Source organism: Misgurnus anguillicaudatus, chromosome 15 (genome assembly GCF_027580225.2).
Source record: "Misgurnus anguillicaudatus chromosome 15, ASM2758022v2, whole genome shotgun sequence".
Taxonomy (NCBI): Eukaryota; Metazoa; Chordata; class Actinopteri; order Cypriniformes; family Cobitidae; genus Misgurnus; species Misgurnus anguillicaudatus.
In genome coordinates, this window is record NC_073351.2 from 10,501,136 (window position 1) to 10,519,423 (window position 18,288).

General features: G+C 37.1%; 1 protein-coding gene across 7 annotated transcripts; it reads left to right on the forward strand.

Moving 5' to 3' along the window:
• Positions 1-3,313: 3,313 nt before the first annotated feature.
• Positions 3,314-17,988, forward strand: fam118b (family with sequence similarity 118 member B). Of its 7 annotated transcripts, none has more exons than XM_073853348.1 (8): positions 3,314-3,784; positions 5,400-5,489; positions 5,753-6,005; positions 11,458-11,685; positions 13,662-13,789; positions 15,596-15,906; positions 16,760-16,822; positions 16,924-17,988. In XM_073853348.1, exons 1-8 carry the CDS (start codon positions 3,429-3,431, stop codon positions 16,950-16,952), a joined length of 1,458 nt encoding a protein of 485 aa, XP_073709449.1. In that variant the 5' UTR covers positions 3,314-3,428; the 3' UTR covers positions 16,953-17,988. The 7 variants fall into 7 exon arrangements, with proteins under 7 accessions (XP_073709449.1, XP_073709450.1, XP_073709451.1 ...); XM_073853349.1 differs by having other exon boundaries at positions 17,100-17,988; XM_073853350.1 differs by having other exon boundaries at positions 3,314-3,766.
• Positions 17,989-18,288: the final 300 nt, after the last annotated feature.

An 18,288-nucleotide genomic window follows, 5' to 3' on the forward strand; every position in this document is an offset into this window, starting at 1 on the left:
CTTCTTTGCCTCCTATAAGGTTTTATTTTACCCATGCCATAAAGCAGACTCCTCTATACACACATTTGTACAATGTTGTGTGCATTAGGGACATCTTTTGTACTTAATAAAATTGTACAAAAAATTTAGGAAATTGAAAATAATGGTTTTATAGGTTATTCTGCCATAAAATCCCACTGAATAAACACAGATGTCTGGAAATCTTTGCTCAGATCTCTACTTGGTTAGTTATCCATTAACATTATTCACATTGTGTTGATTTTAATGTACAGACTCTGGCTTCTTCATTACCTGGCCAGTGTAGTTTAATAGGAGACGACAGCAAAGGAAGTACTAAATAGAGGAGGTCTGTGTTATCTTGTGTCTGTTTGCAAGAGCCTATTATGTTTAATGCTTCATTTAGTCTGGGCACATCATGACCTGTCCAAAGAGCCCTCGTCTTGCCATTAACTCGTTTACTGCTTTATGGTTGGCAAAATGTAAATGGGAACATTTCTTTCGATGAATATGAACTGGAAGCAACTTAACAGACAGAGTTCTTTCTGTGGCCATTTGTTATTAAAGTGATAGTTCACGCAAAAATGAAAATTCTGTCATCAGTTACTCTCATGTTGTCACAAACCTGAATAAATGTCTTTTCCTTTATGTTAATCAGAACAGATATTTTGAGAAATTTTTGTAACCAAACCGATCATAAGCCCCATTCACTTCCATAGTAGATAAAATGCATGGAAGTGAATAGGGCTCATATTAGTCAAACAGCTGTTAACTTACAGCTACTTGGACATAATTAAGTGGCAGACATTTTGAAGACAAACTAACCTTTTTTTGTATTTTGTATTTAATTGATCAAATAGCCAGAAAGTATAGGCTACTGACTATCAACTATGTTATGTAAATTGTGAGTTATAAAATATTTATTAGACGAAAATGTCAACTATGTTACAATGTTGCTTATTTTGTAAAGCATATGCATGAATCAGTACTTTTATTATAGGCCTAATTTAAGCCATAATGCATTATAATTTAAAGTCCCAATGAAATCAAAACTATTCTTATTTTATAATCGAATATTGCAGTGTTTATTATAAACAATTCATCTGTCAAGTAATTTTTTTTGCTGCTAATTCCATTTCTGAATAAAACGCCTACTTTCTATATCCAATCAAATTTCACAGTGGGAAACACAAGCCACACCCGCTATTTTCTTTGTGTGATATAGACCTATTGAGTAGATGTCACAGTTATGTCACTGCAAGCAAAAACAGTGGAAATGAATTATTCCTGACTCACAAGCATGATAACTCACTAGAAAATGTCTTGTTGTGCTGTTGGGTGTCAGAATAGGAATGCCAAAAAAGATGGCCTTCATTTTTATAGAATACCGTTGCCGAAGAGATCATTTGAAGATAAACGTAGGCATTTATGGTTGCAAGCCCTTAAGCTGGACAGACTGAGTGATGAAATCGTATAGAAGTCTATTAATAATTAGAGTAGAAAATAATTAGAGAAGGTGTCCTGTGTTCTGTCAAAGTCTGTTCCCTCCATAAGTGTTTCTTATAGTGTTTTCACCATGTTACATTTATAATTTAGATTAAAGATTTGAATGGGTTATACTAAAAAAGCAATAATATCATGTATTAATTAATATATAAACAGGCCTATGCATCATAATTTGTATTTAAACATAATAGTTTTAGAACACGTAGGCTATAAATATAAGGAAGAAATAATAGAAAACAGGAGAATTATTTAATATTTAATAAATTGTATTATATAGTACTTTATAAGTAGCTATGTACTTTAGCGATTCATATTGTAATACAAATAAATAACAATACATCATTCTACAAAAAAGGTGGAAATGCTTGTCCCTTGCTTTTGCAGACCCCTTAATCATTTAATTTGACCCAATAATCCCATAATGATATATATTTAATAAATATAGACTGTCCTTAACATGATGAGAGAGTTTATTTATTTAATTTTTTTAAATATCCTGAAAATTGCCCTGTCCCTTTGATCATACATTAAACTGTGTACTTATTATTTAAAACCATGTTTTTTGTAAAACAAAACAAATTTACATTTACCTTTAACCCTGTATGAATTTAATACAGCACTGAAATGGTAAAAATACACTATTAATATGAATAATATCAAATAAATATTTGTCCCCCAAATTTATGTCATTGGTGTTACCCTACCTACCCAAAGCACTTTTATTTTGAAACAATGCATCAGCTCTTTGAAGTTTTTCCTGGGTCAAGAGGTCAGTGAAAGAGGTGCAGTGGAGGAAGGCAAAAGGTTTGTGAGATGTCTTACCTTATTTGTCTAAAATATAATTATATATCTAAGAATTTTGAGATAAGATTTTTTTGATGTCATTAGTGTTACTTTTTTTTTTTTATAGCTGGGAGTGTTAAAATCTTTACATAAAAATACATTATACTGAATAAGTATGTGATTGTTACATCTCTGATGAAATAGCACATGGCAAATGGCAGCCATTTTGTTAAAATATTAGTTTTTTTTCTGTAAATTGTCATTGGTGTTACCATCATTGGTGTTACTGTCATTAGTGTTACTTCTCTAATGAGTACTTCCTAAGCACTATTCCTTTAACTGACCAACATAAAAGCATAAAAACAAAACAAGATGGAAAATTTTATGAAAGTTTATAAGTTTTATCATATTCATCATCTATTATTATATTCTAATTTTGTCATTGGTGTTACATTGTGTCATCTGTGTTAAACCAAGTTTTGGTGTTATGAATGTATTTTCTTGTACTTTCTAGTAATATTTTGTTGTTGATATGGGATGTAAGACATTGTTGATATTTCAGTCTTTGCATCAAAGCCTTTTTGGTTGAATATTTTTTGTTTTTGTTGGTTTTAAAGAAAAAAGTCAAACTGAGAATCAAATAATTTCATACAATGCTGGGTAAAGATTAAGAATTTAATTAAACAAATATTAATAATCAATTATTTTTCTTGCTGTTATCATTCCTCTACTCAACCTTTAACTAAATACACAAGCTGTAATTAGAAAAAATATTTAGCATCAACATTAATGTTGTTTAATTCACAGGTAACACCAATGACAAATAGATGACGCATGGATTCTTTATTAAAATTTATCAAAAAGTTAAAAATAGATTAAGCTCCCTGCTTTGTGGATTCATAGATTTGACAAGTTAATTAATGCTATTAAAGAAGTTTTGGGTATGTTAAAAGAAGTTCATTTAAGCAAATTTCCATCACCCGAACACAAGTTACGAAATACGTCATCTCTGTTTACAAGAGTTCCATTCGGAAATACGTCACAACACGGAAGTACAGTCGATCGCGACCCCCGGTTGGGTTCACGGGGACTTTAATTACAGTTAAACATGTCATATATTTAAGGAATATAACTCAATTTTCATGGATTATTACACTAACAAGTATTCGTCAACATTGGTTGAACAGATGTCAGCAGCAGAGAAACAGCGGAGATACAGGGCTCGACGAGATGCTGATCCCTACAGAAGAGAACAGTATTTACAAAAGCAGAGAGACGCACGGGACAAGCTAATAAAGCAAGGTAAAGTCAAATCCATTTTAGAGTTAAATGAGAGAGAGAAACAAAGCAGAAGAGACGGATGGAGGAAAGCCCAGCAGAGAAGACGACAGAGAAAGAAAATGCTAGAACTCAGAGTTACTCCGAAAGAAGAAGACAACCAAGATCTGTTATGGAGCCACCTGCAGAATCAAAGTGAAAGGTTAAATATCATGTTAATGTATGTTATAAAAAATAAAGAATGCTCACTTTGTCAATATTTTTTTCTGGTCAGCTTTGGTACTCTCTGTTTTTACATAGAAGTTCGTGTGCAAGTGTTACTTTATCATAAAATGTGTATAAGACGTTTATTTATGTTATTCATTTGATACCCAAAAAACTCGATTCGGATACTGCTATAAGGTATATGCTTTTATAACAGCCAAATGTTGTTTAGGTTGACGGTCTGCTTCGTTTTAGTATGCATTCAGCGCGTGAGTGATTATTTATAGAAAAAACAGAAGGCGTGACTAACTTCATTCGGCGCTTCGCAGACAGATCGTAGTATGACATCGGGGTACCGCGAGAGCAATTCGAAAGCTCTGTTTTTGGGTCGCTCTTGCGGTACTTTGATCTTCCTCCGATCGGTCTGCGCAGCGTTGCATGAAGTCGAATTCATACGAGGGCTAGAAAGTGCGCATGCACATCCGCGTGCTCTTGAGTGCATGAACGGTGTTACGCGTTTAAATCCTCCGCCTGTGTTCACACAAGACTCTGGCCAGGTCTGCAATAAAGCCTCATCTCATTCATTTAAGGTTCTCAGTGTAGTTTAAAGCTTAACCGTGATAAGAAAGCGATAAGTACAGAAGGTGAATCATATAGGAAGTTTGTACGATAGTAGAGTTTATATTTTTTGTGTTTTTCTTTATCTTTGGTGAACGCGCTGATCTCGGTAAGTTGAGGCTTGTTTGATATGATGCTTTTGTTACTGTAGTTTTTGGCCAATGATCAGGTAATATCGATGTTACGTAAGGTGTCATTTACGTAATTTGCTTAATAAGGTGTATTTTCTGTCAGTAAATTTCTTACAGTGCGAGCCTTTGATAATGTCTATAAAGACAATCGTTTAATATTAGCCGCATGCTAAAGCTGCACTCTGTCACATATGGAACAAAAGCAACAGGTGACTCGAGACTTAAAAAAAACTTGCACCGGCTAAAACAACCCAAAATGTTGCGTGTTTATGTAAACATTTCGGTGTCATTTATGTCAATGCCATTGGCATACACATACTCATTTACTATTTTATAATAATCGAATTATTAAATCACAAATGTAGCTAGCATATTAGCCTGCTAGCTGTAAGAGTTTAACTTGGTTTTCAGGGTTGTGCTTGTTGCTGTTTTCGATTATCATTGATTTGTTTCCTGTACTTGAATGTGTCTGACACGTGTTTGGTTTAAATGTCAGACAGGGAGATAACAAAAGTGAACTGTGTTGACTAAACAGCTGTTTAGCATCGGAGGTGTGAACAACAAAGCACTCCAGCATCTTTAGTATTGACACTCAGATATTGAACTTGTAGATACTCGAAATCCATCAGACAGTAAGAAATTATTTGTCAACCTTCCAAGTAAAGACGTGTTGCTAGTCTAAATTCATCCCTACTAGTAAGAACACTAAACTTAATTGTCAATTATGTAACAACAGTTTATTGTTATGTAATAGATGAAAATGATACAACAGGTTGGTGAAGTCTGTCTGTCTATCTGACTCATCTGTCATGTTTGTCAGCATTTGTTGTATTTAGTAATAAGTTTGACTTGATTTACATTTGGGACTCTTGTTTTTTTTAGCAGTCGAATGGCCTCTGTTATTACAGTGAAGACAGAAAAGCGTCCATTACTGGAAACTGAGGATGGCGACACTGTGGCTAAGAAGGCCAGGTATGAAAACAACAGATGTTTATTGACTTGCTTTGCTGCCAGCACATACCAAAAGCCATTCAAGTCGAGTCAAATATTCCTTGGAGCAAAACCCATGACACCAAAAGCCATACAGTCAGTCTATGAACACAAAAACCTAAATCAATATTAGCAGTAAACATACAGGATGGCTTGAAATACTGAATGTATGTATTATTGCAACACTGCATTTCATTGTTATTTCTGACTTGTTTCTATTTCCTCTTCCTCTCGGTTAACCACAGGAAGTTGTTGCCCAGCCTGAAGACCAAGCGAGCGCCTGAGCTTGTGCTGGTGATTGGGACTGGGGTGAGCTCAGCCGTAGCTCCTCAGGTTCCTGCTCTGCGCTCTTGGAAAGGTTTGATCCAGGCGCTCCTGGATGCGGCCAATGACTTCGATTTGCTCGAAGAGGAAGAGAGTCGCCGCTTCCAGAAAAGTCTGCAGGAGGACAAGAACCTGGTGCACGTTGCTCATGACCTCATTCAGAAACTATCACCGGTACGACAGTTATGTTTTTTCTATTTACATGTAACGCACATTGTAGCCGTGTTTTCATTCTGTTTGTAGGATTACTGGATTTATTTATTATTTTTCAATAAAGTGCTGCAGTGTCTGCAGTTTTTTTTCAGTTGTGGGACATTTTTGGGATGTTAGTTTTAGGGCTGCACGATATTGACAGAAAATGTTATATGTTGTGCGCTACGGTGCACAATATAATAATCTTTTAACTCTTTCCCTGCCAGTTTCTTTTTTTTTAAGTTGCCAGCCAGCGGCAGCATTTTTTATAATTTTCACAAAAGTTTAATGCCTTTCTAGAAAATTGTATTTTTAATATACAAACATACAATATTTCTTTTTTTTTAAGTTGCCAGGCAGCGGCAGCATTTTTTTATAATTTTCACAAAAGATTCATGCCTTCCAGAAAAATTTCTTTTTAAATATACAAACATACAATATATCAGTTGAAAGAACAGACCCTCTGCTTTCAAACCAAAAAGTTTCATTCTATCTTTATTTGTTCTCCTTTTTTCACCTCTCAAATATGGGTAGATTTCTTCAAAAATACCAAATTTTAAGCAAAAAGCTGTGATAATTGAATTTTTTTGAAGGACTTGTGTTAGCGATCACATTCAGAATGATGATCAAAACATACACCAGAGTTTTTACTGTTTTTGGATCAGTGGATGCTTCAGTGTTTTCTAATGCTGCGTTCACACCAGCCGCAGTAGAGGCGTCAAGCGCAAGTGATTTCAATGTTAAGTCAATGTGAAGATGCGGCGATTGAGCATCTGTTGCGGTACACGCGAATGGTGCTTTTTGTGTGTTTTGTGTTTGACTTGAATTTGAGGCTGACGCCCGGGTTGAAAAATTTTAATTTTGACGGATTTTTGCGCAGCATTAACCAATCAGGAGCCTGCTTGCTGCTGTGGCGGCAGCCCCGCCCGGATTCAACATGGAGGGACACTTGATATTGTCCGTAAGCAGTCACTTGGAGCTATGCGACACAAGTTCTTATTTCTATAGAGACAGGAATTAAAAGGACCTCGCTTGGAAAAGTGTCAGTGGGGACGGTTACGTGACGTTTATCGACCCGCGGCATTCCCGCTGTTTTTTTTACTATTTTCCCCCTGTAGTAAGGTGACCAAATACACACCGGTAACTCTCTCAATGAATGCACAATCATCATCAGCCATCTTGCAAACAGACAACCGCATAGCGTCAAATGCTTGCTTTTTCCGTGCGTCTACTTCGCTCTAGATGCACGAATGCATTTAAAATGCTTAAGAGGCAAACTACACGCGATTTTGACGCCTCAAACGCGGCTTGTGTGAACCCACTGTAAGTTGGGTAAGAGCGCCACCTATTGGATAATAGTGGAATTATGGATTGCTGTAAAAACTCGTCATTGGCAGGGAAATGTTTTTTATGGCGGGGAAAGAGTTACGTTTGTAAAATCAAATGAAATTATTAAATTTTTTCAAAACAGAACTTAACAGAAACATTTTTTAAAATAAAGTTTCTCATTATTTATGGGAAAAGTAGCACCAGTCTCTCTGCTATCTACATCAACCAAATATTTTACTATATAACTTTTTATTAAGTATTAAAATCATTTAGTTATGCAAATCATTGCTTTATACAAAAAATTGCTGTGTCATTGATCATTTTTAATAAATCTTGCAGACCTAGTCTGTTTGTTGTTTTGTTTAAAGCATTTGTCAAGTCAGTGGTTATGTCAGGAGAGTCTTTGCAACTACAAACACTCAGGTTTTGACGTATTTGTAGACCATGTATGTCCTGTTCATCCAGTACTACATACAGCAGAAATGTCAACCTGGTAGAAATTTTGCTGAATCGTTTATACAGCGATAGATGTGGTCATATGATCCAACCAGTCAGTTTAAGTTTTTGCAGCGTCACTCCTCCACCCGATTGCCTCAATCTCAGCTGGCATCTCTTTTCAAGTGAAGCAGGGGGTAGTACTGTGGGTTCGGGTTAAAAGTACAAGCTCGGAGCCTTATGCTTTTTCATATTTGATTGCATGTTAATGCAAACACGTGAATGAACAAGCAACACATACCTTAGATGTTCATTTAGACTGTTGATCGTAGCTACAGTGCCAGGCCGTGGACAGACCAATGGAAGAGATTGACTTTTGATTGTGAACTCCAGACATAATGGGGTGCAGAGTCACTTGCCACTTGTTTTGTTGATGTTTTTGTATTTCATTCGCAGGCATGCACACTCAACAAAACGTGGCCAAACAGCGCTCAGTGTTTTATCCCTGTTTTGATAATAAAGCCCCTGTATCATTTGCACCAAGGCCCACCAGTATCACTAGAGGATTTACATGGCATTAGGGCTGTTAAAAGGGGTTATGTGATAAATTCGAATGCAGAAGAACCCAAATGCAAACATTACACTTGGTCTACAATTTGGAATTACACCACTGTGGTATAAAGGTCTCGGATCTCCACAAGCAGTTTAACCTAGCTGTGTGAGTATTCATAGCAGACCCCAGTGGATCAAATGACCTGTTGGAGATCAGGGCGAAAAAAAATTAGGCTAATCTACACGTGCCTCCAAGGACTCCCACCTGCTGAACAACGTGCCATGGCTAGATGCTGTTTTTCTAAGCTTGAAATATTTCTTCGATTACATCAGAGCAAAATATGTGTTGGGACAAGCTCGATCCAACACTTATTTTAGTGAACGCCCCACTTCTTTATTTTTTGGAGCAAAGAAAATTCCTTGCTTTTAAAATAATCTTAACGTTTAAACCGGTCGTTTTATTTGCTAGGTCATTCGAAAACTTGCTCACTTCCATGGTTGTACACCTGTTACACCTGCAAGTGACCATTGTTGTCTTTGCAACCTATACAGCTTTGTGTGTTCAGATGTCATTGCTAATGGGAAGCCATTAGTCATGATTGACATACACCTGTGTTACATTGGATCATAAGCACACACCTCCACAGGTGCATTATATATTTCAGGTTTGAAGATGGTAGGGTAGTCAAAACGTTCCTCTCTCTGTGGAACTTAATTCCTTCAGTTAACAGATCTGCAATCTAGTAATCTTACCATAGGATGCTATTCATAGTAGCCTCTTTCTCTCTTTCATGTTCGCAGTCTCGCTCTGGTTTTCCATGTACTTCTGCCAAGAGAGAAGAAATTGAGCTCGGTGTAATGAGATTTTGTTACTGTCCATGGCAAGGACTCTGTCGAAACTCTTAACCTTTAGTTTCATTTAACATTGTAACAGTTCTTAGAGATTCTGCCATTTTTAGATTCACCTTGGTTTCCTACGTCACAACCATGTAACCAATCACAGTCGAAAGAGTGAATCAGTAGTTTGAGCCATAGATACAGTATGTATCGATGCTCTATAGACTGAAACGATCATAGCACTGCTGCTTCAACTTTACTTTTGCGCCGTGAGCGCCTTGCTCATACGTGCAGTTTGTATGCTCTAAACTGTAAACTTCAGCGTAACAAAAGTGCTGCAAATGTGCAGTTCATGTATGCGTTGTATAACCATTAGCTATGTGCAGGCTCAAATGGAATCCGCGGCCACAGATTTTCGCGGATTTGATGCCGTCATTGACAAGCACACATACCATATAAACGTGTTTGTGAGCAGTAGCGTCATTGACAAGCACACACATCACGCGTGTGTTTGTGAGCCGCCATTGACAAGCAGTACAGTACATAAACCCTGCTAGAGAGCACAAACCATTTAATATTTGAGATGAAATAAAACTTAGTCCGGAGTTAAGGAAATCTATGTGACGCGACAGTCAGCACTCGGTACATGATCATTTCAAATCAATTCAATTCAAGTTTACATTGGTTGTAAAAATAATTAAATTATCTTGATACATGCTAAATTCATAATGAGAATGTAGTAACACAAGTTTTTTTTATTCTGCTATATAACATATATATAACACAATAATATATGTAAAACTCATTGGTTTGGTGCATAAATTTTCATTGTAAGTCTTTAAAAAGTCATTATTTTAGATGCAATTTTGTAATTGTTACAGCTTAAATCTTTTTAAAACCTTTAAAAAAAGAATTCTGCAGATTTTTCCAAAACATTTTCATAGAAAAAACAAAGCAAGTCTGCAGATTCCGTCTGGTACTGCCGAATTATATATATATATATATATATGTATATGAAGAGTTTCGTTGCAAAACGAGATAAATCTATTTTTTTTACATTTTTGTCAAAACATGTTTATTATTATGTTATCATGTTATTATATTGTTTTATGGTGCTACTTAGCTGTATTTTGTAAGTTATGAAGGTTTAAATCAAAACAAAAGAACTGCAGTTGCATTGAAATCAATTGGAATGCACAACCAAAAAACGAGATTTCTGAACAATTAAAAGAACTGTGGTTATCTCGTTTTGCAACTAAACTCTTCATATATATATATATATATATATATATATATATATATATATATATATATATTTATTTATATATATTTATTTATATATTTTTTTTTTTGCCTTTATTTGGTAGACCGTATGTCAGGAGAGGACAGGAAAGTACAGGGTGGAGAGGGGTACAAGATCGGCAAAGAACTTCGAGCCAAAATTCGAACTCGGTTTTGCCGAAAGTGCTTCTGCACCATATGTGGAGCATTGCCCACTACACCATCAGTTCCGACGGAACTGCCGAATGTTGCATCTATGTACATATATATCTATGGTCCGAGCTGTGCGCTTAAGTGGAGGCATATTTATATCTATGAGCTGAGCTGGTGCGATTTAGTAGAGGCGGGGAATCATTTGCATATTCATAGACCTGCGTGTACTAAATAAGGCAAGAGTGTAGAGTTACATTCAAGCTGTTTTAAAGCATGTAGAAAACACGTTACATATGCTGATGAGTTTTAAAGATGAGTTTTAAGTTAAAAATTATCAACTATAAGGGAACTTTAAATCCACTCTACGTCACTTTAGATAAAAACATCTGCTGAATGCATAGATTTTTTGTAATAAGTATTATATAATATGTAAGGAGTAATTGACAACAGGTCTTGAATTATTAGAAAACAATGCACACCCAATTATTCAATTATTGCACACCCAATTATTCAATTATTTTGCTTATACCACTGTTACCACAAACATTGCTCTGGTGATTTTTTTTAAGACATTTGACAGGTTAGGGGGGTGTGCGGTTTACAGAAAAATAATCAACACCTGTGGAACATTTATTAACCAATCAGAATAAAGCATTCAATGGGCCTGTGCTATAAGTAATAATAAATCCTAAATTCACTAAAAACAGCATGCCGTGTTATCCTCCTCATAAGCATGTTCTCCCTCACCTGCTGTGCATGCAAATGCAAATATGCTGTAAACAAATCAAGAAGTTGATTTGTTTTTTTACCATCTCAATTTCTTTTTGTATGTTTTTACTCTCCGCAGCGGACGGGAAATGTACGATCCACTTTTTTTAAAGACTGCCTCTACGAAGTGTTCGATGACCTGGAATGTAAGATGGAGAACGCTGGCAAGCATCTCCTCCGCTCAGTGTTGCAGCTGATGGAGAGCGGAGCTCTTGTCCTCACCACCAACTTTGACAACCTGCTCGAGATCTATGCTGCTCACCAAGGGACCAAGCTGGAGTCTCTGGATCTCACAGATGAGAAGAAGGTATCAGTTATTTATAGAGGTGTTTTCCTAGGCTCAGACTGAAAATGCATTATGGCCTGGTGTGTTTGGACCAGGCGTGACACACGTGCTGAAAAAGAAACCCAAAACATTTTGCTCCTCGTGGCTGGTTGCAGTATGGGTCATAAACTTCGCCCTCTCTGTGTAAACGAATGGGTTGTGAGCCAAACTTAAAAATCAAATAGATTGGAGTTATTTCTTATCATGTTGATGTAAGTGTTCATTTTCTTAATGTTTGGTTGAATAAGTAAGTTATGTTATTTAATAAGTTAGTTAAAAGGACACTTCACTTTTAATTCTTTCCCCTACAGCGTTTTTTTTAAAAAGTTTTTCATGATTTTCACAAAAGTTTAATGCCTTCCAGAAAATGATGTTCTTCAAATATATAAACATACAATATACCAAATGAAAGAACAGACCCTCTGCTTTCAAACAAAAAACCCGTTTCATCCTACCTTCAGTAGTTCTTTTGTAATCAGCTTTTGAATATGGGTAGGTTTCTGCAAAAACACCACATTTTGAGCAAAAAGCAGAGATAATTCCATTTTTGTGACGGACTTTTCATAGCGATCCCATTCAGAGCGATCTTTAAAACAGACACGGACATGCAGCAGCTTGCCATAGGGCAATACTTCCGGCTTTAAAAAGTTATCATCTAGTGGATAATAGCAGTATTGCGGAAAGACGGAAATACTCGTCATTGGCGGGGAAGCGTTTTCTCTTAATTGACGAGATATCTCGTCAATGGCGGGAAAGAGTTAAAAAAATGCTCATTTTCCAGCTCCCCTAGAGTTAAACATTTGACCGTTTTGGAATCCATTCATTCGTTTTGGAGCTGATCTCCTGGTCTGGCGCTAGCACTTTTAGCATAGCTTAGCATAATCCATTGAATCTGATCAACCAAAGAGTTTCAATATTACGCAGTGCCCGAAAATAGTCCACTGCTATCGAAAGTTTTCTTGCCATCTTCTGCAGCCATGGTGCGGCACCCAATTTCTTGATTATTATGCTGAAATGAGAGTATAGTTCCTAGCCATATCGGCCTAGAAAATCGCAACTTTTAATTTTCCGTTCGTCTTTGTACACGATGTAACTACAGAAGAGTCAAGTTTTAAATAGGAAAAAAAATCAAAACTCTTTGGTTATTTTTGAGCGCGATGCTAATGGTCAAATCAGATTCAATGGATTATGCTAAAAGTGGTAGCACCAGACCCGGAGATCGGCTGAATGGATTCCAAAAACTGTAAAAATCAACTCTAGGGGAGCTGGAAAATGAGCAATTAAAAAAAAAAGTGGAGCGTTCCTTAAATTGTCATTTTAATGTGACTGTCATCAATTAAGGACCACATATGAAAGTGGCCTAGGTCTGATTTGAAAAAATTGGATTTGTGCTGTTCAGACATGATATGAAAATCAGATATGGGTCACATTTGGCCTGGACGTGTGAACGCATTTTTTACTATGATTGGACTGCATTGTTTATTTCATTGAAATTCCTTTCAGAAATTAAATGGTCACTTATTTAAAGAAGAAACATTGAGGAAGTTTGCTATAGTACCTAAAGCATAAACTAACCTTTGCCCCCCAGATTAGTTTAGTCAACGGGTTCATCTCTGTTTGCTCACCGCCATAAATTTTGTTTAGCACAAAGCAGGGAAAGCTCGAGCTATTAGCCATAAAACCAAGCTTATGGTACCCTGGCAAGCATCATCTAGTGCATTAGTGCATCTAAGGTCTGCCGCACATGACCTGAAGGGCACTCTGACACAAGCGACCGCATGTTCAGTTCTCTCTGTCTTTTATTCATCAGGCCGTGTGTGTGGTTTTCCACCGCGTGGCCTTTAGGCAGGGTGTTTATGTACTTTTTTCATCAAATGCCTCTTGATGAGAAGCAGCTGCTAGTGGGAACCGGATCAGGAGCGGTGGAGTATGAAATGCATCTGTGTTTGTGTGTGCAGGTTCTGGAGTGGGCTCAGGAGAAGAGACGGCTAAGCGTCCTCCACATTCACGGTGTTTACACAAACCCCAGCGGCATCGTACTGCATCCTGCAGGCTACCAGAACGTTCTGAGGAACACGGAAGTCATGAGGGAATGTTTGTCACTATTATGGGAAATGATATAACGACATGGGAGCTCATTGTTTATTCCACCCTAGTGAATAATATCAAGGCGATTTGGCTTTGAAGAGATATTCCAATATCTTGTTACATGTTAGTTACAGTGCCCTCCACAAGTTTTAGGACAGTAAAGAGAAAATTGCTATGGAGACCAGAAACATTTAAGATAAATATCAGGCAAAAGTACATGCATGCTTTAACATTTGCAATGTTGTTCTTTGTTGGTAAATTGAGCAGATAATCATATGCTTTCCATGATCAGTTGCGCTCCTGCATGTATCTGGCAACCTGAGAGTAGGGCGGGAATAAACTGTTTCCAATATTTGGAATTTAGACTGCGATGCCAAGTTGAGGTCAATGTTACACACAGCTCCTTAAACTTTACCAAATGTGCATAATTTAAATGGCTAAGATGCAAAAGCCGCCAAACGCCACCTCCGTACAAAATTAGATTAATCTTGGCAAGTATTATACATTCATCAAATACCTTTGCTTTTAATCCACTTAAGCCCAGCCTTGGGTCATTTAGAAATACTGGTTTGTTGGCATTAATTGGCACATAATTTTCAGCAAAATGTGGAGGAAGAATTGAATGAAACTACTGTGAATCAGATTTAATCCGATTTAAACTTGGGTCCTTTGTGAGTACTTGGACCTGAATAACGTATATGGCAAGACCCTGATAAATAAATGCTTATTGCAAGAAAACATGTCAGGTGCACTTAGAGGGTTTTGCATCTGAACTCCTCATTTGTCGTTCTTTATGTAAGGAATAATTGAGGCTTTGCGTCGTGGCCGCATCACCACCTCGGGTGTGCGTTATTTTTCAATAATTCAACATCCCAGAGTCAATTATTCCACTTATACTACGGTTACCACACTTCAAGACATCGATCACATGATATTTAAAAGGATTTATCCGGTTTTTGTTTTTAGATCGCTATTGTGAGTAGGAATATTTCTTCCGTGTCTCATCCAACAGCTCTTTTGATTGTTTCAAAACGTCACTTTAAAGCTGGCAATGGAGGCTTGAGGCGTTGATAGCATTCTAATGCACTTATTAATACAATTATTAGAAAGACAGCGACAGAGACACAGAAAGGGAAAGAAAGAAAAAGAGAGGAGGCAAGTGAGTGAGAGAGAGAGAGAAAGAAAGAGAAGGAGAGAGAGATTGTGTGAACGAGGCAACCTCTGTGCGTCTCTAAACAGCGCTGTTATTGCCTCTGAAAATCGTCTGTCATGTTGTTTTTGTTAGTCTGTTATTACAGTTAAAGGCGGAGTCCATGATGTTTGAAAGCCAATGTTGATATTTGAAATCACCTAAACAAACACGCCCCTACCCCAATAGAATCTGGACCTTCTGTTGATAGACCCGCCCCACACATACGCAACCCGGCATTTGATTTGATTTGATTGGCTATAAGTGTGTTTTGGTAGTCGGCCCATCTCCTTTTCCAACGCGTTTTTCAAACATCGCCTTTAACTATGCGAATTGATCTGGAACTGTAATGCGATCAAGGGAGCTGCCTGGAACTACGTTCGCCGTGCGATTCCCAGAAAATAATTGCACACCTCAGAACATTCATCAGCCAATCAGATTCAAGCATTCAACAGACCCGTAGTATAAAGTACAACATAACATGTCAAAATAAAACAGTTAAGTTAAGAGATGTTCAATATGGTCTTTAAAATCCTGGTAAACTGGTCTGGAAAACTATGAAATAGAAAATATGTTGGAAGCCATATACATAAAATGTTTTGGTGGTTTTTTTTAGAGGGAAATCCAGAAACTCTACGAAACCAAGTCGTTTGTGTTCCTGGGCTGTGGGAGGACGGTGGACGACACCACCTTCCAGGCCCTGTTCCTCGAGGCGGTGAAGCACAAGTCTGACCTTGAACATTTCATGCTGGTGCGGCGAGAGGACGTGGGAGAGTTCAAAAAGCTTCGCGATAACATGCTTGACAAGGGCATTAAGGTCATCTCGTATGGAAACGAATACTCCGACCTGCCGGAATACTTTGAGCGGCTGGCCAACGAGATCTGCAATCGGGACATGGAGCGGGAGGCGGTAACCAACGGTTGGGGTAAGGCTTCTCCACGGCACGCTCACACTAGCTGTTTAAAGGATTAGTCAATTTTCCTCAAAAAAAATCCAGACCATCCACCCGCCACCATGCCACCCAAAACGCTGACGTCCTTCCTTGTTCAGTCAAGAAGAAATTATGTTCTTCGAGGAAAAAACTCCAGGATTTTTCTCATTTTGATGAACTTTAATAGACCCCAACACTTAACAGTTTTAATGCAGTTTTAATGCAGTTTCAAAGGACTCTAAACGATTTCGAATGAGGCATGGGGGTCTTGTCTAGCAAAGCGATTGTCATTTTTGGAAAGGTCACGTGTTACACACATGAAACACAAATTTTCGGACCATTTTAAACAATAAACTGACACAAAGACATTAATTAGTATCATTCGACTTACAACAACATTATAACGGTGCTCTTTCTCCACACTTGTAAAAACTGGGGTGTAGTTTCACATACATCATTCATGACGCTCTGGTGCATCACAGGACCGGAGGAAGACGAGAAGTTGTGATTTAAAATTGCATATTTTTCATTTTTCTTGCCAAAAATGACGTCGTTTCGCTAGATAAGACCCTTATGACTCGTTTGAAATCGTTTAGGGTACTTTGAAACTGCAATTTTAAACTGCGTTAAGGCTGTTAATTGTTGGTGTCCATTAAAGTCCATTAAAATGAGAAAAATCCTGGAATGTTTTCCTTAAAAAACATAATTTCTTCTCAAATAAAGATATCGACATTTTGGATGACATGGTGATGAGTGAATTATCTGGATTTTTTAAAAGAAAATTGACTAATCCTTTAATACTCTCATACCCGTGCAGCTGACACCCTCTTTTTTATTTAACTTTTAGGATCGCCCATCTCAAACGATGAAGAAAGCCAAAATGGTTTTACAACCCAGAATCTCCTGAAAGGTTAGGACAGCTTTTGTGTTGCCATGTCAGCCGCCTCGCATACTGAAGACATTTCGGGCATTTCACAGTACATTTTTTTCCTGCTTTCTCTCTTTTTTCAGTGCATGCTTCTAGAACGATTAAACCATAGACTTGAACGCTGGAAACATGCCACTTTTGTTTTTCGCTAACTACTCTTTTATGCTCCTCTGCGCCTGAACCCAATTTGCACTGTGGCTTCCTATGACGAAATCATCTGCCATCTGTTGTAATAAGATCTTCCTCTCTTCCCGTCCAGACTATCACTCGTGACACAAGTGGCAGTCTGAGAACGTTTCCACAGCTCCGGTTCAGTTCCCCGTCTGGTCTGGTCTGGTCTGACTAGATCTACACGCACAACAGACTTTCATTTCACTGTATGTAAAGTGATGTCATTAGTCTTGTCCCTCGTAAGGAAGGGCATAGCGAAAACATCACCAAGCAAACTGTGAACCCCGTTTCAAAGATGTGTGTGTTTGGAAAAGGATGTTATTAGATTTTTTTATGTTATGTGCAGGAATGATCTTAAACATCAGACAACTGACAATTTACCTGATATATGGTTAATGGGTGAGTCTCATAAACTACTAGAAACATGCCTGGGCCATATACAACTCAAACTAGTGAGCCAGTTTCTTGGTGTGTGACATTATTTAAGCACGCACATGTTTATGACTAGATTACATTTTTTATAGTACAGTAGCATTACAAAGCAAATAAATTATCCTATGGTTGGTTCAGTTTTTTTTGTTATACACTGAATATTTTGTGAGATTCACCCCGTTAGTAAATCTAATCTTTTGTTAGAAATGCAATTTATGCCCTGTCAGGATGACTTTAAATGCATGTGATTCTCAGGCTATATTGAGAAGCTTCTCCTGTATCTATATGTAATGGTCACAGGACAAAAAAATATTGGTAATCTTGTCTTACCAAAGCCAACATTTTTATGAAAGACATACATTTTATTGCACTTTGAGTTATTTATCATTCACATTTTGGAAAAGCCACTTGAAAGATATGTAAACAGTTGTTTATAAACCTTTTGTATTTTTTAATACAGTGGGCCGCTGTTGTATCATCTCTGTCCAGAAATGTCTTTGGTATTTATATGTTATTTTAAAATAAATCATCTGTTTGATACCAAACATGCTGCTGTCATTATTGTCAGGAATGCCATTAAAAATGCAATTTAACATGTCCTGCAGAAGCAATGCAAGGGATTTTAAGGAATGACCTATTTTTGTTATGTAAGAAAAATAAGATTACATAAAAAAAAAAGATTATTATTACACAGCAGACAGCACCCATATAGGCCAGCTGTTAACTTTCATGTTTTAAAGGTGCAATGTGAAACTTTTAGAAGGATCTCTTGACAGAAATGGAATATAATATACAGTAGCAGTTTTGGGGGTAATGCATTACAAGTAATGTGCATTACGTAATAA

Excerpts from the sequence above, each read along its gene's own strand:
- fam118b (XM_073853348.1), top strand. The coding sequence starts at position 3,429 with ATGGATTATTACACTAACAAGTATTCGTCAACATTGGTTGAACAGATG. Across the intron at positions 3,785-5,399 it reads AGGTTAAATATCATGTTAAT|CAGTCGAATGGCCTCTGTTA; the intron begins GTATGTTATAAA and ends TGTTTTTTTTAG. Across the intron at positions 5,490-5,752 it reads ACTGTGGCTAAGAAGGCCAG|GAAGTTGTTGCCCAGCCTGA; the intron begins GTATGAAAACAA and ends GGTTAACCACAG.